The following is a 23087-nucleotide window of genomic DNA, read 5'->3' as shown; positions in this document are numbered from 1 at the left end:
GAAGAGAAGACAGTCCAACTGCCAGACTACCCACTTCTGCAAAACACACACACACACACACACACACACACGATTTGTGCAGAAAATGCTTAACCGCACATTTTAATGTGTATTTTATGTGGAACAATATGCAAATAGAATTTGATATTGTATTTCACCAATATACAGTTATATAAGCTGCTAACTATAAATATATATATATATATATTTATATATATATAAATATATATATATATATATATATATATATATATATATATATATATTTATATATATATAAATATATATATATATATATATATATATATATATATATATATATTTATAGTTAGCAGCTTAACAGACAAACACTCTCAGTTGTAGTTGTACCCCAGTGTTACCTTAATAAAATTTATAGGTTGGCCTCTTTTAGTGTTAAAGTTGTGATTCTTGTGTGCTTGACAACTGTAAATTGTAACTGTAAACTTGGAAAGAGGCATATTTCCCTGTCTTGTAAGCAATGGAAAAGATTATTAGCCTCCTTTCAGCCTGTTGATGATGTTTTCATGCAGTTTGCTTAGATACTAGGCTTATATTAGCATGTTTCCTTTATGTTTTGATATTACTCATTGATAATTTAGCTCATAAGATCTCAATGCACTTTCAGGAAATTGTGTCTGGTCAGAAAATGTTTCTCTCCAGCTTTATAAAAGGTGGCTTGAATGTCTTGAATAACACACACACACACAGCAACAGCTGTCTAAGGATATCTGAGCAGGGTAGAGTATAGATACATGACACAGATAGACTAGGAGCTGCTATTGTCAATACAGTCTCCCTTTAACTGTCAACTTCATTGTAAAGGGGTACACTTGGATTGTTAGGCAAAATTTGGACTTGTTAGATCAATAAAACAATGTGCTTAGTGTATAACAACAGGCATCAGAAGTTGTTTAGTCAGGGCATCCTCTTAAGACGATTTCTGGGATTGTTTTGGAATATCGCTTCTTTAAACTTCAGGAAATTAAACTGACCAGTGTCTTCCTCTGTTGCCTTGTTCAATGAATTGTCAAAACCTGGCTAGCTCTAATTCTTAATTCTCTATGGCAGAATTGACTCCTTTTAAGAACTTTCAGGGTTGTTGACCAAAAGTGTGTAGCAATATAATGGGAGGGGAAAACTGGTGCTTTGTCTGGAATCTCATCTGAAGCACTTTAGAAAAAATGTGGCAAATATTTTTTGTGGTTTTGAAAACATTTTTGCGGTTTTAAAGTGATTACTTTTTAAAAACACCTAAAATACCGCGATACTGGTAACCAGCCCATTTGTGGTTTGTAAAGGTTTACCTGTGATGCTGCTTGTTATCTCTCAGTGCTATAAAAAGTCTAGTTGGAAAGAAAACCGTACAGCTGAATACTTATTACTGAAAGAATATTCCCTGCAGCCTTCAGAGAGATGCTGTGTTTAAAAGTCCAACATGCTTTCTCTTGATAAGCATTAATGCGTCCTATACCATGCTGCCCTCCAACAATCCTTATTAGAGCCTAGTTTTTCAAGTGTGTCTCAGACACTGAGCCCTCCTTGTCCTTTTTTGTTATTCTGTAAACCAGACACTGAAAGGACTGTTATTAGATCCCACAGAATGGTGACTCAAACTGTGTTTTTATCTGTAATCTCCTACCATCCTCTTTTTCTTTCAAACCAACACCATTCTCCTCTGATAAATGTCTCCCTCACATGTTTTGACTGGCAGGTCGGCGGGGGTGGGGCTCAGCTCACCACCTGAGGACCTAGGAGGGTTTGGAGAGACTCAGAGAAGGAAGAAGAGGCTGTCTGGTCAAGGCTTTGAGCGACTCAGCAGTGCACAGGTCAGGGTCCTCTTGTCCTGTTGCCTTTTGTCCTGTGTGCAGCCAGAAATCAAAAAGGCCACTGTCTTGGTTACTTTACATGTGATATATTCCTTTGTTGCACAGTATTTCTAATTAGGTACTACACATAGGAGTCAAATCCAATGCTCTCAATATTAATGTCCATTTCATTGAGGCGTTTGCTATTTTGTTTTCTTCTCAGTGTATTTGCAAATGAAAGGTCTGACATTCAGAGCTTTTGTGGGTGCTGTAACCGGGAGTGTAACTGGCTTTCTCTGTCTCTCTGTTGTAGCAGATAAAAGCACAGGGGTACAGAAAAAGCAGTGTTCACAGCGTGCTCAGCTCCAAGCTGGCTGGTGATGTGACTCATCTCAAACAGAAGGCCCCAGCTAAAAGGAATCTCTCAGCAACAGGCTCCAGGGACAAGGACAGCTCAAACCTCAAGCATGCACAAAGACGTCAGGGTAGAATCAAAGGTGAATCCAGGCGAGAGTCAGGAGGACAAAGTGATACAGGTACTTTCTTCAATTTATTGTACCTAAGTATGGCCCTTTTACTAGCTGGCACATTGTTGTTTTGCCTACAATATCAACATTCTTTTTGGGTTGGGTTTTGCAAACTACACAGCAGCCAGTGGTGACAGTACTACGCAAGAAAGCTGGTCAGGACAGGTGCGCCATGGAAGTAAGAAAGGGTCCACGCAGGCACAAGGTTCCTCCTACTTTAACCAGACTCGATCAAAGGTTCCACGTGGTCATAGACAGGAAGCCGCAAAGGAGGAAGACAGCTCCTCAGCAGAGAGTGACTCCTCTGACCAAGGTGAGAAAATGTGTGGTATAATTTGGACAAGATGATTAAATCGAGGCATGTCCTAATCAGAATTTGAGCTCCCGGATAAATTTAAGAATAGGCCCGTTGACATTTGCTGCATGTCTTTCGCTCTCTCTCTTTACCCTGTTTCCTGTAGGTCAACTTAAAATAAAGGCCACTAATGACACCAAAAATAAAAAAAATAATGCTATGAACATGCTTGAAAGTTTGGCAGCTTTAACGTGCCCTAAAACACAATTTTACATTTCAGTAGTATTGAACGGTCTACACTAGTAATAGGATTGTGTAGCACAACCTTAACCCTAAATGCCAAATCTTCTGTTAACAATGTTTGCATGTAATTTGCAGAGGAGCTCTGCTAACTTAAACATGTTTACACTCTGTTTAGATTGAACCTGTTGATAATACAGCTTGTAACATATTTTGGTGTGGTTCCATGTAATCATGTATGATTAGTAAAAGGCTGAAAATAACTCATGGTAGTAGGAAAATCCAGATTTGTTAAATCAACAAAGTGATGTCTATGGACTATGATACAGTTTTACAAAACTTATGTAAATAGGCAAAGATAAAAAAAAACTGGTCACGGAAAATGTGGCTGAATGGATCACCGGTGACACAACTGTGGTAGACCAACAATAGGGAGCTGAGTTTTGTCAGGGATGCTAATACTGATTATTTAAAAATACCTTAATTGGGATAATATCTTTTATCAGATACCTTTCTAAAATGGCAGGTAATGAAACTGGCAACAGTTTTATTGTTATGGTTAACCATTTACTTCGATGTTTTTACTTTTACTGTAGCTTTTCCCATCAAGGATGTAAACAAAATGCCCTGACATCACTTATTTAACAAATTTCTGTATATTCCTACTGGTATCTGGATATACAGTTTTACAAATTTAAGTTAGAGATTAACTAGCTCTAATGTGTAACCTCTATGGTAGAACAGCCGTCTAGTAAGAACTCTTTGGTTGTTGATAATTTTGTGATATGATGTGCCAGATCATTAAAGATTAAATGCTGCAGTGCATGAAGAGCATTATACATTTTTTCTTTCAAAAGAACAAAGAAAAACAACAGCTTATGTCTGCTAGTGGGAGTGTTTAGTGTACTCTCTGTTCAATGGATCTCAAAACCCCAAACTTATTTCCTCTGTTTGTAAATCACTTTAAAACTAATCAGGGGAAGTGTAAGAAAAGGTGTTGATAAATGTCGCAACAGGCTGGAATGTTCATGGATATCTAACGCCTCTGTGATTGGCCTTGTTGGCTGTTCTTGGTTAGATGTGCTGCTGCAGCTGTGGACACTTGGCTGTGAGAGACTTTGACAGCCCTGGAGACTCGCAGACTTGGTCAAAGAGCTGTCCTGACAAAAGCACACACACACACACAAACAAACACACAAACCCAAATGTTTTGATTCACACCAGGAAATACCACTGGAGCAAAACACTTCATAAATCATCTCTAAAACCTGTTAAGCTTTGTACGAAATTACCATTGGAGTGTTTGTGAAATGACGGACTGTACAGTAGACAGTATTTGTTGGTACAAATGCATATGATGAATTCATGAACTTGTAGGTGTAAACAAAACTTACACAATCTATGCTTTAATAATTAGAAAACGAAGAGGAGGAGGGAAGTTATGAGACAGATGAAGGTCAAGATTACAGAACCCAACCTCCACGAGACATCACTTCATGCTCCTCCATGATGGGCCCCAGTCCTTCATCTATTGTGAAACTGGAGGCCAACCAGAAGGCCAGAAACAAAAAACAGAGGCAGGAGCTGTATGGTGAGTTTTTCTTGTGAATATAACAACACCTTACAAAAGTCTTCACATCCGTTGATCTTTCCCACATTTTTGTCAACCACCAAATTGGAGTGGTAGCAAAAAGATGCATGGTTTCTCTGGAGGAACTGCAGAAATCTATACCTCAGTTGGGAGAATTTGTTAAAAGGACAACTATTAGTTGCGAACTCCAAATTTCTGGCCTTTGTGGATGAGGGGTTAAAAAAAGCCATAATTAAAGAAAGCAATGACAAGTCAGACTTGCAATTTGTCATAAGCGTTACAGAGGAATACAACAAGCATGTGAAAGATGGTACTTTGGTCACATAAGGCAAAATTAAACATTTTGACTTGCATGCAAAGTGCTATGTCTAGCAAAACTGCTGAGTATCAATCTGAACACATCATCCCCATTCTGAAACACAGTTGTGACCGCTCCATGATGTGAGGAGCCTTTTTCTTTAGCAGGGGAAGCAGGGAAGATGGATGGAGCTAAATACAAGGCAATCCTGGAAAAGACTTGAGACTAAGGCAGAGATTGTCCATCTGTCAAATGGCAATAAATATACTAGTCTATTACATGAAATTCAGTAAAATACATTGAAGTTGGTGGATGTAATTTACAAAATATAAAACAGTTCAAGGGTTATGAGTAGTTTTGCAAGGCACTAAGTCAACACATTTGCCCCAGATTTTCATTGGAGCGTCTATTGAATGCTTTTTTAAATTTCTGTTAAGTTTGGTCTGAATATGAGTCTCTCATTGAACCACATAGGCTCCCAGATTCTCTCAGTAGCAGAGAGTGAAGTCAAAGTGAAGAAGAAACCCAATAATAGACTGGGGATTGTCCCTGCTGTGAAAAACCACCAACACCTGCGGCCTGAGGGAGGTAGGCGAACATGTGGACCCAGGTCAAAGGAATCCAGGTGGGGGAACCTCGGGACGAGAGTCCACCGCTACAGGAAGACCTTTGGAATGGCTACCTTCCCAACAACCAGTGAGAGGCTGAAGAGGGCAACACGCAAAAACACAATGTTGAGGGGAACAATCAGTAAGGTATTAAAGCTATTATTATTTTATTTTCCATCCATGTTATTGCCATTCAATAGCAATAACATAGATCGAAAACGGCAAACTTCTGCACAACTTACGTTTAACCACCCTGAAGTAGCTACTTCCTGCCAAAGTGTTTTAGTAAGCCCCTTAAGTTATCTCCACTATACAAAACAAACAAGATAGTCTTCAGCTTAGGAAAAAGATGCCAGGCATCGTGGAAAACATGTTTATGTCTGTTCTATTGATTTTATCAGAGGAGAAGCTGCTGGTCAGTCGGAGCATCATCTATGCAGAACGACGATAGAAGCAGAGGACAGAAAAGCATGGACCAACAGGTAACATTCATTTTTAATCCACTAAATAGAAGCACCAGCATTCCAACTTTATTTGAACTGTTTTTATATAGTGTGTCCTAAGTCTTAACATTTAGGGAGTTTTATCTTTTTAGCATTTATTCTATTCTTCTACCACTTCTTCCATCTTAATTTTCATTAATGATTATTGGATTTTTCTGTTTTATTTTTCCAGTCAAAGGGACGAGCTGTGAGTCGCCTCCTGGAGAGCTTTGTGGCTGACGAGGGCTTTCAGATAGATGGCAGCAGCTTCTCAGAGGAGGAGGAGGAGGACCGCAGTCCTTCAAACAAGAGAAATTTGAAAAGTTAGAAGATTTATTGATAAAACTGAATACAGTTGAAACCAGATATTTGCATACACTGTAGAAAAAGACATATAGCTTTTTTTTTCTCCCTCACTCACCTTAAATCAGGACAAACGGTTTCTGTCTTAGTTTAGTTAGGATGAAACTGTACCCCAGGATGGACCAGACTTGTAGAGGTTATTATTCTGGCATTTACCAAATAGGAGCAAATTTGGAAATATTCATCTGGTTTAATTCAAGGTATAAATAGAAGCAGAAATTTTAAAGTTATGTGATTTTTCATACCACACAAGTAAATATCTGGTTTCAGTTGTATCTTGAAGGCAGACCTTTAGAAGTTGACTGTTTTGGGGATGTTTAAGAATGAATTTTAAAATTTGCTCTTACCTGTACAGTTCCTAACTGCTTCCTGACCAAAGAACACTTATGTGATGGACTAAAGGTGCTGATCTCCAAGGAGGATGAGCTTCTATACGCTGCCAGGGTCCACACTCTGGAGATCCCAGACATGTAAGTAGAAAGCCAGGGTTTTCTTCCAAAAACACAATCATGTACCAGATTTTTTAATAACTGTGAAGACGTTTACGTAGAAGTTTCAGCAAAAATCTAGTTATACTTACTAGGCTAGTGCATCCTCTTTCTTGAGTCTAGTCAAAAAAACTGAAATTTTGTTTCAGAGCACTTGCAGTAGTTTTTATCCCCATCTGTGTCTTTTTCCTTCTTACAAAAAACATTTATTTCATACCAAGCCCTAAATATCAATATCACTCCTTTGGCTCAGGGAGCAAAGAGATGCTATAACAACAGCGGAGTAGGAGTTACATATGACATGGGAGCCAGGCAAACATAATACAAGCCTCTGAAAATAACGATACCTATTTTTCTCTCTCTGCTGTGCTGTTTTTCATGTAGCTTTAGCATTGTTATCCATGGTGAAAGGGGAAACCGACCCAGAATCTATTCATTGGAGCAGCTGCTGAAGGAAGCTGTAAGTTTACCTCACTGCTCAAAACCCACAAAAAAGCAACTCCTGATTCTCTTAACACATTCTAGCCTTTTTACAGCACTACTAGTCTCTTTGCTTATCCTGCTTCTCTCTCTGTGAGTCACTGAAGCAGTATAAACATATAAATGGACAGATGGCTAGGATTTGTAGTTTTATGTGTGTGAGTGAATGTGAATGTCCGTTAAACCAAGCTGTGGGTAGGATAATCCTCCACAACACCTGGATATATCCTTTTTTTCAAGCTAAAATGAGAGATGGTGTAAACATTGCACTTCTTTAAATACAAGAGCTTCCCTTTCTCACCAGTTTTTCTCAAAATGCAGCAGAAGCTTATCTTGACTGAAACAATGGTGGACTCTTTGCACTTGGTCAACAACAGCAATGCCCACATCTCTTACTGAGGATACATTTTCAGCATTGCCAAACGGGACAAGGGGCATTAGGCTCGTCTACAATAGAGTATCCAAACAAGAATGAACCTAGAAGTGTAGGGCAGAGTTTAAACTGCTTGCTATCACTTTAGTCACTTGTTGCTGCTGTAATCTGAATAGAAGAAACTGCCTAAAGGTCACTCTGGCTGTGCAGGGGTGATCATGAGTGTTTTTTAAAGGTGCGTCCAGTGAAATAATCAGACACAGATAGTTCACTGCTAGAAATTATTAAAAAGAAAAATATTTCCTCGAGTTTATCATTGTATCTGATGTATTCATGTTATCTTTTTAATGTTCAAGTTAAAACTCACCCTGTTTTTTAATGTTTTTAAAGCAAACTAAAATTAGGATTTCAGCTGACCTTCAGTGATCAAGATTATTTTTCTTATTATTTTATATTACATATTTTATTAGAGCACTAATTTAACCTTATCTTTGGTTAACCTTGTGTGTGATTATTATTATTAATATTACTAATAATGATTATAATAATAATAATACATTTTATATTCTTATTTATTTTATTATTTTGCTGTGATTGCTGAACCATTGTAACCATTGAATGAAATTCAGAATGTTTAAAATTTTTATTTGCTTTATTTCTTATCCTCCTTTTCATTATGGTATTAGCTTTAATACTCTTTTCTTACTAGTTTTATGGCTATCTTTGGTGTATTCACTATCATTAAGACAATTGCATCTTCCCCTTTGTTCCTTCTTACTTCATCTTTATGAACTTCACATTTCTTTACAGTGCTGTTTTTCCCCTGTGCTTGATTCATAATTTGTTTGTAGTTTGATTTTTGTTTGAAGATAGATTCTTTGATGTTTTCCAATAATTTATACACAGTATTGTAAAGTAGAGGTTTGTAAAACACTTCAATATATTTTAAGATATATAAGATAAATTGGTCAAGGACATTGTTTTTTCTTCTCATCTTTAATATAATATGCATTTAAAAGTTAAAAGGATAACTAAAACCAATTTGTCAGTAGTTTATTATGAGGGTCAATCATGTGTCAACTTCTGTGTTTAATATGTGGTTACATAACTTAAACGAAGCACCTTTTTTTTTTTATATAAAGTACTCAAGTTGATTTTTTTTTTTCTTTGCTAATTGTGTACTTTCTTTGAACTGCCTGCTGAGATAAGCAAATACTTCACGTGAACTTTTTAATAGCCAGATGGTAGTCTGTTTAGGTTGTCCAAGGTCCATGTGCACTAATGTACCATCATTAATGTTGGTTTTAACCAAGATAGCCAGATGGGTTCTCTACCTCTTCGCTCATTATTTTCAAAAATACTTTCAATTTTAAATATTCAGACCAGAGAACAAGTTCCACTTCAAATTAGACTTAAAATGGCATCAGGAACAAAGAACACAGCAATGTTTCTTGGAAGTTATTCATTTATCACTGATCTTCTTTGCATTATATACATTTTTCTTGCGTTTGTGGATGCACAGATGATTTAATTAGAAGTGCACTTCTGTGTTTTTTGAAAGCAGTCATTTAGAAATAGTTTTACTCTTGTCCTATGTAGATAGAGATTTTCCCAGAGACTCTAAGATAAATCATTCCTTGGATTATCTTTAATTCCACGATGGGATATTTAGATTTTTGGAATATTTGCTCATAGTCTCTCGAGAGTGCGACTCTGCCAACAGCAGTACCCATTTAAAAGGGCTTTTCTTAAAACAGCATATACTCATGTTCTTGTAATTAATAAAAAAATAAAATAAAATAAACTGCTGCTCAGTTTTATTTTTATCTATTCTGTTCATAGTATTTTTTTTTTGTTATGTCAATAAATGTATAAATTATAACATTCTAGTTATAATTTACATTTTAAATATTTTTTAATTTTTGGCTTTAAATGTTCTTCTTTTTTAGCAATTCTTTTTATGGTTGCAAGATCAGAATTTTCAAATTTAACAGACAATATCGCCTCCCAACTGGACAATAATTCACTTTTAGTTTCACCTTTAATTTCCTCACCAAGCTCATCTTGCTTGCATGATCAAAGTATTGTTTTCCTTTCGCTTTTAACTCTCCTGCCATTTTAGCACCAAGCATTTCTGACAATGGTTCTCTTATCTAAACACTCAGCACACAGAAGCTGCTTCTAATTACGCCATACTTCCACTTTAAATGTGTCCAAAACCCATTTATTTGACTCTGACACCAATACCGCAATTTTCACTGATTCCCACCACCACCCCATCCCCCTATACACACTCTAACATCCACACCTCATCAGTCAAAAGGTCTCTCGCCATGGCAACAGTAAATGAAAGCAACCTGAAAGGGCCCCCAGTGAGCAGCGGATGCTGAGACTGGCTGCATTGTTGGAGGGAGGATCTGGCAACCTGCAATCACAAGCCTTCTATTCAGACCCTCTTTAGTATTACTCAGCAAGTCAGGATTTACTGCATCATGGCTTCCGCTCCTTTCAGCTCTAACTGGCACGTTGGCATGAGATAAGGACTGCTTGGAAACGTGGCACAGTGGCTGTCCATTCACAATGCTCCATTGCTCTCACACTGTTTGTATGTGTGTGTGTGTGTATGCATTCACATCTTTGTTAGAGTATGTTGTCTGCAATCTGTAATGAATCTTAATTATGCTTTTTGTTTGGTTTCCAGGTCTTGGATATACGTCCAGAGTCCGAGGCGGTGCTCACTGACGGAACCAGAGTGTGTGCTTATTGGAGCGAACGCTCACGGTGCCTGTACCCAGGCTACGTTCGCAGAGGTAAAACATCAAATACACATTTAACTGCATTCACATAGTTACTATTTAGCAGTAATATAGCATTTTTGTGTTTTACAGGTGGTTCAGTTGGTGAGGGGAAACCAGGAGTAATGGTTGAGTTTGATGATGGAGATCGAGGGAAGATTTCTCTCCCAAACATCCGACTTCTTCCTCCAGGGTATCAGATTCAATGTAGGTGGCCGCCGTTTGTAATTAAATCTCCTATAATCATTATAAAAAGAAAATACACCCTTTGACAATTCTAGTATTTCAACAAAGAAAATGATCGGGGAATGATTGACAAAGACTTGTGTGGATTTTCTACTGAAACATGGCTCAAATTGAGAAATACACACAAATAAATTGAGACGTATAAAATAGAAAGTGCATATAAGTCCATGCACATTTCCTCTGCAAAATCCAAATCAACGTGGAAAAGAAGAAGGGAATGGACATCTGCCTTGACAAACAAATATACTTGGGATTCTTCTCTCCGCGATTAAAATTTGTCACTTGCAGAAAGAAAAGGATCTTCATAGAATGTAAGTTTAAGATGCTCTTAAATGAGTTAGGTGCATAGAAACAGACTTGACAAGAGTTTATATTTATGCAAAATCTGAGTCTCAGTGTGTCCCAACAAAAAGGCGAGGCTGAAGCATGCCAGACTACATATGCTTGTATTGACATAGTTATGATAAACACAGAGGAAGAACGCTCTGAAACTGTATTTTAACTAGCAAAAAACAGTGGGTCACTCACTAGAACTTGTAACTAGCAATGATGTTTAAGCTTGATGTACATCAGGAGCAATAATATTTATTTGCAGTAATAAAATTATCTGTTCCAACCATACTGTTCATTAGAATAAATAATCATGCATGTCCACCTCAACAGCATAACAAATAATGTTGTTAACATGAACAAATTCATCCTTTGATGGTATTTTTAGCAGTGTGTGTGCAGCTCATATTTTATTTTAAATACCTTTTGTGGTTATTTTACTATCTATACATCTGAAGGTTTGCATATGCACCCTTTGTATATGAGACCACAGAATTCAAACCTCAAGTGTAGAAAACCACACACTATGGGTTCCACTTTGTCATTTTCTGTTGAAGATAATGCCAAAATGGAAATTATTGCCGTGCATGTCGTAATGGTAGAGCGCAAGACCCATATATGGAGGCTTCAGTTCTCGACGCCGCTGTTTCTGGTTCAAGTCCCGACCACAGCGACCTGTACTGCAGGTCTTCCCCCTCTCTTCACCTAATTCCTGTCTGCCTAATTAAAGGAAAACAAAAATAAAGGCCAATAGTGCTGCCACAAAAAAAAAATAATAATAATAATAATTAATGAATCTCACCCCAAAACTATGTACTATATATACCAGGGGTCTGTACGTTCAGTCTTTGAGACTACTGTCCTGCAGCTTTTAGATGTAATATGTAAACACAAGAATTTTTGTTTTACAATATTATACCTGTAATATGTACATATAATTATCTCTATTTTTGAACAAAAGCTAATAATGCTTTACAATCCCTTTTAAGGTGGGGAGTCATCTCCTGCCCTGCTGGTACCAAGCGGAACGTCAACCAAGAGAAGTTCCAGTCTGGAGCAGGCCCCGATCAGTGACAGGCCACCTGACATACTCAGCTCCACCAATTCCATACCGAACACCCAAAGCCTAACTGTTATTAAAAGAAGACCTGGTAAGATTTAATGCTAAAAAGAAAATTATATTATTCAACTGCTGTAAGGTAAAGCTGAAATCCCTCTTATTATTGATGGACAGAAAAATCATGTTGTATTTATCTTTTATTCAGTGACTCATTTTAGCAACATGCAGTATGTGTAAATTGTGGTTTAAAAGTACTTTAGAGATGATTAACCACAAGTGACACAGTATCAACAAAAATTGAGCAGTAGTAAGTAAAATGAGTCACATTAAACCAGCCATGCAGGAAGACAATGTCTCCTTGCCAGGACTGCTGGCAAATTCTGCACAACTGTGATTATAATTAAATAGCTATGGAGTAAGAACGCTGTCAAAAACAATGTGTATGTAAAGATGGAAATGTGTGCATATTATTCAATAGTTGTGCATAAGTAAAATCCAAAAGAGGTATTGTATATTTTCTCTATAAGAATACAAAATAAAATGTTACAGCTTCAAGAAATTACAAACACAAAGTTCAGGTTTACAGTTGTGGTTTATTCTTTATGAATACAACATGCTATAACAGTTTGTGAAAACGATTTCTTTTCTTTGAGAATACGAATTTACATCAGCGACTTGGTGTCACGTGATCTCAGGCTGGTTAGTGGAGCATAATTAGTCGATTCGCATTGCGCATGCGCTGTCACACTCCTCAGCGCCAGTAAACGAATGGGAGGTAATTCAGTCTAAAAGGAATATTAGGAACAGAGGGGAGATAGGGAGGAAATCAAGAGTATTATAAATAAAGCATTGTTCTTATTTTTATGAAATACAAAACTAAAACATAGAATATAGTGGGTGGAGTTATACAATGATGTAGAGTAGGTGGCGGTATGCACCTCTGAATTTGTTGCGAACCGCCAGCAGAAGAAGAGAAGAAGAAGAAGAAGCAGCAGCACTAGCGCCAAGGTGACGGACCAAGAGTATATATTAACGACATTAAGACATATATAAACTTTTTAACATTACCTGGCTTTGTACTGTAGTTTCTTGGTCTGTTTATTTGGCGCTAGTGCTGCTGCTTCTTCTTCTCTTCTTCTGCTGGCGGTTCGCAACAAATTCAGAGCTGCATACTGCCACCTACTGTACATCATTGTATAAGTCCACCCACTATATTCTGAGCCTGAGATCACGTGACACCAAATCACTGATGTAAATTCGTATTCTCAAAGAAAGTAAATCGCATTCACAAACTCTCTTAGCATATTGTATTCATAAAGAATAAACCACAAGTGTAAACTTGAACTTTGTGTTTGTAATTTCTTGAAGCTGTAACATTTTATTTTGTATTCTTATAGAGAAAATATACAATACCTCTTTTGGATTTTACTTATGCACAACTATTGACTAATATGCACACATTTCCGTCTTTACATACACATTGTTTTTGACAGCGTTCTTACCCCATAAATAGCTACTATCTGAAAATATCTTATATGCACATAGTGGTAACATTGTGGTATTGCTTTGGCTTATCAGAAACTTGCCCTTACACATACTGTCAGCATTAACATTGCAATTGTTGCTATTTTGGCTTATTAATCACCAGAACTAAAGCATTGTGGTCAGCAATAACAAAATGGAAAACTATGGAACATGTTTATAAGCACAATTATCTGCCTAGATGGATGCTTGGTAAAAACCAATAAAAGGTTTAAAAACAATCCCAGCAGTAATTTACTGTTCACGCAGTGGCTTATTTTAAAACGAAAGTTACGTATGTAACTACGGTTCTTTGAATCCCGGATGACCGCCAGAGGGCGGTGCTGAAAGTACTGAATGTTCCTTTCACGCATGCGCAGTTCGAGTAATTATACCAACAGAGTCACACCTGTGACACACTGGATGACCACAGAAGCTACATATGCCTACGTCATCCGAGGCTCTGTTCCTACAGAATCTTGTTGCAGAAGCAAGGATTCTGAGTGACAGAGAATCTCTGGCGGTCATCCGGGATTCATAAAACCGTAGTTACACACGTAACTTTCGTTCTATTTCATCCCTACTGACCGCCAGAGGGCGGTGCTGAGAGCACTGAATGACTAATACCAACCATGTCACAAGGAATCCTGAGCACATACCTCTCTGAGAGGGCCCAGCAGAGCCTCGCAAAAGAACCTGGCCCATGGGATGAGGGGCGGCCACATTAACATTGTTGAACCTGGCAAACGTGCTTGGGGAAGCCCATGATGCAACACCACATATGGCCTCCAGCAGAACCCCCCTCATAACCTAGGACCGCCATAGCACAGGAAAAGCTGGTCTGAGCGTCTAACAGCTTCAGTGGCCGCCATGTATGCCTCCAGCACCCGTACTGGGCACAATAACTCAGACCCATCCACCGTTGCACCTGACCGAGGCCGAAACCGAGCTAATCTCAATTGCTGGTTACGGTGCGAACTGGACAACACCTTAGGCACAAACGCAGTGTTAGGCCACAAGGCAACACCAGAATCATCTGGACCCCATCGGAGACATGAGGGACTGACAGAAAGAGCATGTAGCTCGCCAACCCTCTTAGCTGAAACAATAGCTAACAAAAAGGCAGTCTTATATGAGAGCCACTTGAGGTCCGCCTGCACCAAAGGCTCGAAAGGGGAGCAGCACAAAGCTTCGAGAACCAATGGCAGATCCCAATTGGGCACTCTCCGAACCAGCAGCGGGTGCAACCTATGCGCACTGCGCGCAAAAAGAGAGACCATATCATGGCTTCCCACCATTCGGTCGTCAACAGATGCATGATGACATGAAATTGCTGGGACATATACCTTGAGGGTTGAAGGAGAGTGGCCCTTATCAAGCAGAGACTGGAGAAACTCCAGAATAGTGGTCACCGGACAAGAAACCGGATTTTCATTGCGGGCAGAACACCACTGAGAAAAAAAACGCCATCTGTTGACATACTGCTGAAAAGTAGAGGGTGCCCTAGGACTCAATATAGTGCGCCTGACAGGGTCCGAACACCCAGTCAGCCTCCCAGTGGCCATGCCCACAGCTGGAGACGTTGAGGGTCGGGGTGCCATATCTGTCCCCCCAACTGGGACAGCAGATCCCTCCTGGTTGGAAGACACCATAGGGTGCCATGACACAGACTCCGAAGCAGCGGGAACCACGACCGCACTGGCTATTACAGAGCCCACAAGCAACAACCTGTGGCCCTCTGAAAACCCTCCGTAGAGTAGGCCAAATCAGCGAGAGGGGGGGAAAAGCATACAGGAGAACCCGAGGCCAGGGATGAGCTACCGCGTCCTGGCCCAGTGTGCCTGATGCCCCTATTAGGGAATACCACAGGGGGCAATGAGGTGACTCCTCCGTGGCAAACAGATCAACCTCCGCCTGACCAAAGCGGCTCCAGATCATGCGCACCACATCGCAGTGAAGGGACCACTCTCCCAGAGCAGGGGCCTGGCGAGAGAGAGAGCTGCGACCTGATTGCGATCCCCAGGTAAATACATCGCCCGTAGGGTGGATAGATGAAGAGAGGCCCACTCCAGAAGATCCCTGGACACCTCTAGAAGGTGTGCCGATCAGGTGCCTCCCTGATGGTTGATGTGATAAACGACAGAGGTGTTGTCTGTTTGAACTAGCACATGCTGTCCCTCTAGGTGGGGCAGAAAGCGCCTGAGGGCCATGTGTACAGCCCGCAGCTCCAGCACGTTTATGTGTTCGGAGCGCCCCCGATGATACCAGAAACCCTGGACCGCTCTCTGTTGCCACACAGCGACCCAGCCCATGGGGCTGGCATCTGTTGTGACCACCTCCCTGTGACACACCACTAACCCCTTGGACAAATAAGTCTTGCCTCGCCATGGAGCTAGGGCACAAAGGTAAGTCCACATCACCGTGAGCCTGCGACGCCTGTGAAGCTTGGCGTCCATGCGAAAGCTGTTGAGCCACCTCTGCAAAGGACGCAGAAGGAGCAAAGCCCAGGGCACAACACGAGTGACTGAAGTCAGTTTGCCTAGCAGCTGCAGGAAGGTGATGTAGGGAAACTGCTTGCCCAGCCTGAATTGACTGACCAACTGGAGTATGTCGGCCAACCTGAGAACAGATGGACGAGCACTCATAGTAGTCGAGTCCAAAAGCATCCCAAGAAAAGTGGTCACCTGGGCCGGAACCAGGCAACTCTTCGCCAAGTTGACCTTGAGGCCCAACTGGACACATGAGCAAGAAAGCGGCATTTATCTTGGGAGGCACCTGCCCGAGAGGAGGCGCAAAGGAGCTAGTCGTCCAGGTATGGAAGAATCTTGACACCGGAGGCCTGCAGAGGAGAGAGGGCCGCTTTCACGCACCGAGTAAACACCCTTGGGGAAAGGGAGAGGCCGAAAGGGAGCACCAGAATTGCCAATGGCGACCCCAATAAACCTGAGAAAACGGCGATGTTCTGCCGCAATAGGCACATGTAAGTAGGTGTCCGTCAGATCTATTGACGTAAACCAGTCTCCCTTCACAACAGCCTGAAGAACTTCTGACATCGTAAGCATGTGGAAGGGAGGCACCCTCGGGAACTGATTGAGTCCCTCAGATCTAAAATGGGGCGAAAACCGCCTGTTTTCTTTGGCACGACAAAGTACATCGAATAGTAGTCCCTGGTTTGCCGCAGAAGGTATACAGCTTCGATTGCACCCTTGGCCAGGAGGACAGAAAGCTCCTGGTCCAGTGCTTGGGATTTCACCGGGTTGGAAACCAGGATTCCGGGTCTGTCTAACTGGGCGGCGGACTGGCTGACGAAAGTCCCTGCCGGGTCTCTGCCGCACCTCTCGGGGATAGAAATCCCCAGATCTATCACCATGCTGAGGTGGCGGCCGAGCACTCGGACTAACGGAAGGACGGCTCGAGTGCTGAGGAGGAGGAGGGGGCATACAGCAGAAAACTGCTGGCTAGTCTGGTGCGCCTGAACAGTTCGCTCCAGGGCCTCCACAGCTGCTGATCCAAACAACTCCCCCGGCACCACTGGGACACCCCATCAGCGCAAAGGCCTGCAATGCTGCGTCGCTAAATCCGACTGCCGCAGTTGCAGCACCAGTGTCCTGAAGGTATGCAGAGAGGGCAAACATGAGATGTGCCATGGAATTGCCAGGGCGGCCAGCACGCGCTCCTGCATTGTATGCTTTACACAGGAGATCATCCGTAACCCGACATTGAGTACATGGGCATCGGACATCAGGACGCAGGGCTTCATATGGTGACACGATCAGAGAAGCAACAGCAGGCTCATCTGCTGGCCTACGGTCCAGGCCTGCCTTGACTGACTAAAGCATGGCAGCCATCACTTGGCCATCTGTGGAGAGATGTGACAATGCTCTTGGGTCTCGCCAACAGGCGTGCAACTCCCTCAGGCACTCTTTTGACGGAGGGACAGAAAAGGGAGTAGGAGCCCATCCATGCCTGAAAAAGGCAATTCCGGAAGCAGACTCCTCTCCTAGTGGGAGTTCCAGTTGCAGCTGCCTTAAGGCCATACACATGACCTCCCGCATAGAGCCGTCACTAGGCTCACCAACTGCACTTTGTGAAGAAAATGAGCCAGTCTCAGAGGCTTGGGAGGACTACGCCTCCTCCTCATCTCTGAATTGAGAGGCCGATGTGGCCAGCGACAAAACATCCTCCTCCACAGACAAATCAGGCATGGGTGGGGAAGAGAGCCCAGCGGTTGGAAGTGAGGCATCAGAATGACGCGTTTGCAACAACGACTTCATCTCTGCCAACTTGGACGACAACTGCTCAACCCTTGTGGCCAGGCCCTGGTCAGACCTTGCTCGCTTCCTCCTAGAGGGGGGCACAGATACTGTGGTCTCACCACAGGGCTTTGAACGCCTGAGGGGAGCGACCTGCTCAGAGGGCGGGAGTTCAGCGTCATCCTCAGGGCACAACTGGGCTTACCGAGCCACCCTCGACGCACGGGGCATGAAACTACAATTCATGCAGGGGTTCTCAGACAGCGCCCCCACCAGGTGATCACGTCCAAGGCAGGTAGGGCACAGGTCATGGCCATCGCCTGCCTGAAGCACAGCCCCACAATCCATGCAGCAGTGGGAGCCATCCATGTCCAAGATTGAAAACAAGACTCACCCCAATTCAGATGGGAAAATAAATATGCTAAAATCGGGAGAGGGGCGCTAATGCTGCCATCACCAATTAAAGCAGAGCAGGCAAACGAAAAGAGGCCAGGCACAACTAAGAAAAGCCGACACCGCACTGTCGGTTACACTGGGAGAGGGGGCGAACATCGCTGCCGTCACCAGGTATAAAGAACAAAACTAAAAGCAGCTTAAGATGGTAAGCCGAACAGGCCACAGTCGGTCACACTAGGAGAGGGGTGAACACCGCTGCCGTCACCAGGTATAAAAAGAAACTAACAAAACTAAAAACAGCTTAACACCGTAAGCTGAACAGACCACACGATCGATTACACTGGGAGAGGGGGCGAACACCGCTGCCGTCACCAGGTATAGAGCCAAATTAACAGCAGCGAAGCTGCAATAACACCACAGACAGAGTAACAAAAAGCCGTGAGCTGGGAGAGGGGGCGCAAACGCTGCCACCACCAACAAACGGCAAACTTACCTGCAGAAATCCCCCACGAAGATCAACCCGTTGCAGCCCTAGGAGGGCGAAAAAACCACAACTCCAGCCAGCAAGCGACAGGGCGTCCAGGCAACGGGGAAGCAAAGCTCATACGAACAGCACATGAGAAGAAATGAGGAACAGAGCCTCGGATGACGTAGGCATATATAGCCTCTGTGGTCATCCGGTGTGACTCTGTTGGTATAATTACTCGAACTGCGCATGCGCGAAGGGAGCATTCAGTGCTTTTAGCACCGCCCTCTGGCAGTCAGTAGGGATGAAATAGAACTGCTACTTTTCCAACTTCCTGTAACAGCTAGCTCTGCTGCAGTGCTAATGCTGCTAGCTGATGCTAGCAGAAACAATACGTACAAATCTAATTTCAACAGGGTTATTTTTTTCAGTTTTCTTGAACAGCATTTAACTGCTAGCAACATTTTAATTAGCTTTGTTGTCTATGGCAGGCTACAATGCTACTGCAGCCTGTGTAGGATTTCTGCTGAGCTAATTAAGTTATTATTCTTTAGACACCACAAGACGTGAATACAGCAGTGTGATAATTTGTAAAATATTTATTAAATGTAATAATTGTAACCTTTCATTGTTTATTCTAGGACGACCTAAGGGATCAGGGAAGAAACAAAAGCAGCAGCAGGCAGAAAATGCCAACAAAAATCCTCCAGCTTTCTTGGGTTGGGGTTCGCTGGCTAACACTCGGAAGAGACCAGTTGACAGTCTGTTTCAGTTCAATGGGGCACCCAGGAAGGTTTTAAGAGGAAAGGAGGACGCCTTGTTTTCTTCGCCTCAGACGCAGCCCCTGGCCTCCCAACCAACCAAAGGCCTTTTCAGCAGCAGTTCCTTCGAGGTGGATTCTTTTAGAAGCATTGCAAATGGCTATTCCTCCTTCTGTACTCAGTCTGCAGGGGCAGGCCCTGGTTTATCTCTGGTGCCCAGGAGTGGAATGTACAATGAGAAGCGTAGGCAAGATGAAATGGTTCCACCAAGGAGCAGAAAGTCTGGACAGGAGTTTCTTATTAAATTGGACCATGAAGGAGTGACATCTCCCAAGACAAAGAACAGCAAGGCACTGCTGTTGCGAAGCGAATATTCCAGTGTGAGTGGTATGCCTAAAACTGAGGCGTACTCTCACCCAGTCCTGTTGGTTAAAGACAACAAGAAAGGTGGTGCCTCCAGAGTGGAACTCCTCCTAAAAGGAACTGTTCCACAAAGAAAGCCCTCTCCTTCTCTGCGGCAGGAAAAATATGGCGATCTGGGGTTTAGTTCTCATAGAGAGTGTCACCCTTCCTACTCTGACCTGGATGACGAAGAGGAAGAGGAACAGAGGAGGCGGGCTGCACTGGCTGTAGCCACAGGAAGACTCAGGATGCCTGGCCGTTTTCTTTCTCGTCTCTCTGTCTCCTCCTCCTCTTCTGGTTCTTCAAGTTCTTCCTCTTCAGGCTCCCTCTCCAGTTCCAGCTTGTGTTCATCTGACAACGATTCATCCTACAGCTCAGACGATGAGGATAGTTCAACCCTGATGCTGCAGACTTGCCTGTCGTCTCACCAGGGGCTGCTGCCATCATCATCTGAACCCTCCACTTCTACAAGGCCACGGCAGCACTCCTTTGTCGCCAAGGCGGTCACTGTTTCCAGTGCCAAAGGTAGCCCCTCTGAACAGTTGTCCAACAGCAAGTCCTTGAAGAGGAAAGAATGCATGACTGCAGTCTCTAAACCAACAAAGGAATGCATGAAGAAACCCCGGATGCTTCCAGATGACACTTCATTTATTCCAAGGCCCAAGGTATCTGCATTCCTCGCTGGCCGGCAGATGTGGAGGTGGTCTGGAAATCCTACACAGGTGATAACAGTTATCCACATTTTTACTGCATTCACCAAGCTTGTTTCATAGCAAATATGTGAGGTTAAAAAGCATATACCATCAATCATTTTTCCGATTTTCCACAGAGACGAGGATTAAAGGGCAAGGCCCGAAAGCTTTTCTACAAGGCCATTGTGCGAGGAAGAGATATCGTGAGAGTTGGTGATTGTGCCGTTTTCCTCTCAGCTGGACGTCCTAACCTCCCATATGTGGGTCAAATTGAGAATTTCTGGGAATCCTGGACCTCAAGAATGGTTGTCAAAGTCAAATGGTTTTACCACCCCGAGGAGACCAAACTAGGCAAGAGGCATCGCGATGGCAAGGTATATTGCTATGCTACAAGCTTAAAATTCATAAAAAAGAAATGTATAGAATGATATTCTCTGTATTATTGATTAATATTACCATGCTGTCTGTGTGTTTTCTACATAGTATGCCCTTTACCAGTCCTGTCATGAGGATGAGAACGATGTCCAGACAATTTCTCACAAGTGCCGGGTGGTGAGCAGGGAGGAATACGAGTGTCTGACGCGCAATCAGAAGCCGAACACTACTTATCCAGACCTCTACTACCTGGCTGGGACGTACGATCCCACCACGGGTCAGCTAGTCACTGTAGAAGGGGTTTCTATCATGTGCTGAACCGCCATAGGGACACTACTGAAGGACATCTTAGAAAGAAGGCTTGTGAATAGAAAACGATTCCATGGGTGTGTTTGAAGGGTCCACTAACTGAATGTCAGTCGCCAAATCCGGATCGTCTGCGATTACACACTGGAGTATGCTGGCATCTACAAAAGTCCGGGTCTTCCTGGGGATCACAAACTTGAAAAAGTGGTGTTTCAATTCCATAATGAATCTATTTTTAAAAAAAGATCTCTCTCTTTCTCTCTCTCTCAACTGAAAACTTTAAGACTTCTACTTTTGGCTCTTATCTATTGTTACAGAAAGAGAGTTGTGATCGCACTGGATTGTGCAAATTAACACAAGGCCCAAATTGTCACTGTTGACTGTGTTTCAAAAGGCTGGCCTTGTCTGAGTGAATGGAAGGAAAACGTAAGGCATGTGCGGCGTCTTCATGCCATTTCATTCCAGGGAAGCTGAAAAGATGTAAAGGTAAAAAAGCGTGAAGTTGAAAATGTACATATTTTGAAATCTTCCCCAATCAAGCCATACACTTCAGTACCTCTCACCTGTCTTAACTGTTCAGGTGTACATTGTACAGTTCAGTTATTGTATTGTCTCTTGTCTATATGTACATAAAAGCTATTTTATATAGGAGTTTATTGTATATATGAGATGTATCTTTCCATGTTTGCAATTGATTTATTTTTATATGGGTGTAGACTACATTGCATTGTGTTGTTACTTTCCCTTTGCTTTGGAAAGTTGGGATTGGAGAGATTAGTGTTGCACTGCATATGCCCTGCTGAGACAGACCGAGAAAGAGAGAGCACAGACGGAGACAGAAGGATTTAATCTGTAACGGGAGAAGACTCACTTTCTCAAAGAAAGTAATCGTCCTGTTAAAAAAAGTGTTTTCTTTTTAAGTGTTACTATGTTTTCATAAAAATCTTTCTTTTGTTTCTTATTTAATTCATGCATCATCATCACAATGCAGATCCCACTGGACTGCCGTCACGGGTCAAAAATTAGTGTACCATTATGAGAAAATATTTGTGTGCGATAAGTGTTCTGGCATCACTATAATCATGTCCACACAAATAAATAAATAAAACCTAGGTCTTTCAATGAATATCTGTTTATTGGGTGTTGCACTCATCAGAGCATAGTTTAGCACATTATGGCCTACAAAATACCAAAGTGTCTTTAGAAATTTTATTTCCTTTATTTAAATTCTTATTGAAACACCTGGGTTACTGAAATTCAGATCAGAAATCACTGGTAACATTTAAGAATGCTTGTCCTCCACTGTGTGCATATATATTGGCTCTGCATCGTGACAATGGTTTGTTGCAAATGTACCTGCAGGTTTGTTTAGTGCAAAAATATGCACAAAAAATGCGACCTCTAGGGATGTGACAATGAAGGTCAAAATACTGGCAATGGTACATGTTGGACGTTTGTTTGAAATTGATTATTTTACTTTCATTTGCAATCTGTGTCTATTTTGTACAGTCCATACACTATCTCAGTGCTAACTGTGAAGGACAATCAGGTTCACAAAGCAATGGACAAAGTAGGTTCACTCAATCTGAAAAGTTTATTTAATTTGTGCCAAGTACTTTTTTCTATTTTTGTTTTGTCTGATATGCAAGCTTGAGTATTTCTTGTTTTTGTTGAAAGTTTTATTTTGTTTGCCAACATTTTATTTATTGTCAATTTTGCTGTTTGTTCATGCCAAGAGAGCTTTATGAAAATGTAATGTTTTTTTTTATTTTATTTTTATTTTGTGGTGTGCTGTCGCATTTCCATTCTGGTCCTATAGAGGCCATCTAGTGAAAAGAAATAAAGCAACACTGGATTCTTCTAATCCGCAAAACGGTCTGTACTAATTGCAGATGCTTTTTTTTTCCTTTCTC

The 23087-nt window shown here is 41.8% G+C and overlaps 1 protein-coding gene across 2 annotated transcripts in view; it reads left to right on the top strand.

Moving 5' to 3' along the window:
• Positions 1-22619, top strand: part of LOC124863160 (BAH and coiled-coil domain-containing protein 1-like) — a 92224-nt gene extending 69605 nt beyond the window's left edge. Inside the window, exons 15-29 of one of the 2 annotated variants that reach the window (XM_047357424.1) lie at positions 1733-1847; positions 2143-2362; positions 2475-2666; positions 4306-4479; positions 5252-5532; positions 5787-5867; positions 6061-6190; positions 6586-6700; positions 7103-7178; positions 10273-10381; positions 10460-10573; positions 11932-12093; positions 19280-20523; positions 20631-20867; positions 20977-22619. In XM_047357424.1, the coding sequence (XP_047213380.1) occupies positions 1733-1847; positions 2143-2362; positions 2475-2666; positions 4306-4479; positions 5252-5532; positions 5787-5867; positions 6061-6190; positions 6586-6700; positions 7103-7178; positions 10273-10381; positions 10460-10573; positions 11932-12093; positions 19280-20523; positions 20631-20867; positions 20977-21186 (3460 nt within the window). In that variant the 3' untranslated portion in view covers positions 21187-22619. Of the gene's footprint in view, positions 1-1732; positions 1848-2139; positions 2363-2474; positions 2667-4305; positions 4480-5251; positions 5533-5786; positions 5868-6060; positions 6191-6585; positions 6701-7102; positions 7179-10272; positions 10382-10459; positions 10574-11931; positions 12094-19279; positions 20524-20630; positions 20868-20976 lie in introns of both variants that reach the window. The other variant, XM_047357423.1, reaches the window with a different exon arrangement.
• The last annotated feature ends 468 nt before the right edge of the window (positions 22620-23087 follow it).

Source organism: Girardinichthys multiradiatus, chromosome X (assembly GCF_021462225.1).
Source record: "Girardinichthys multiradiatus isolate DD_20200921_A chromosome X, DD_fGirMul_XY1, whole genome shotgun sequence".
Lineage (NCBI taxonomy): Eukaryota > Metazoa > Chordata > Actinopteri > Cyprinodontiformes > Goodeidae > Girardinichthys > Girardinichthys multiradiatus.
This window is presented reverse-complemented; position numbering and strand designations above follow the sequence as displayed.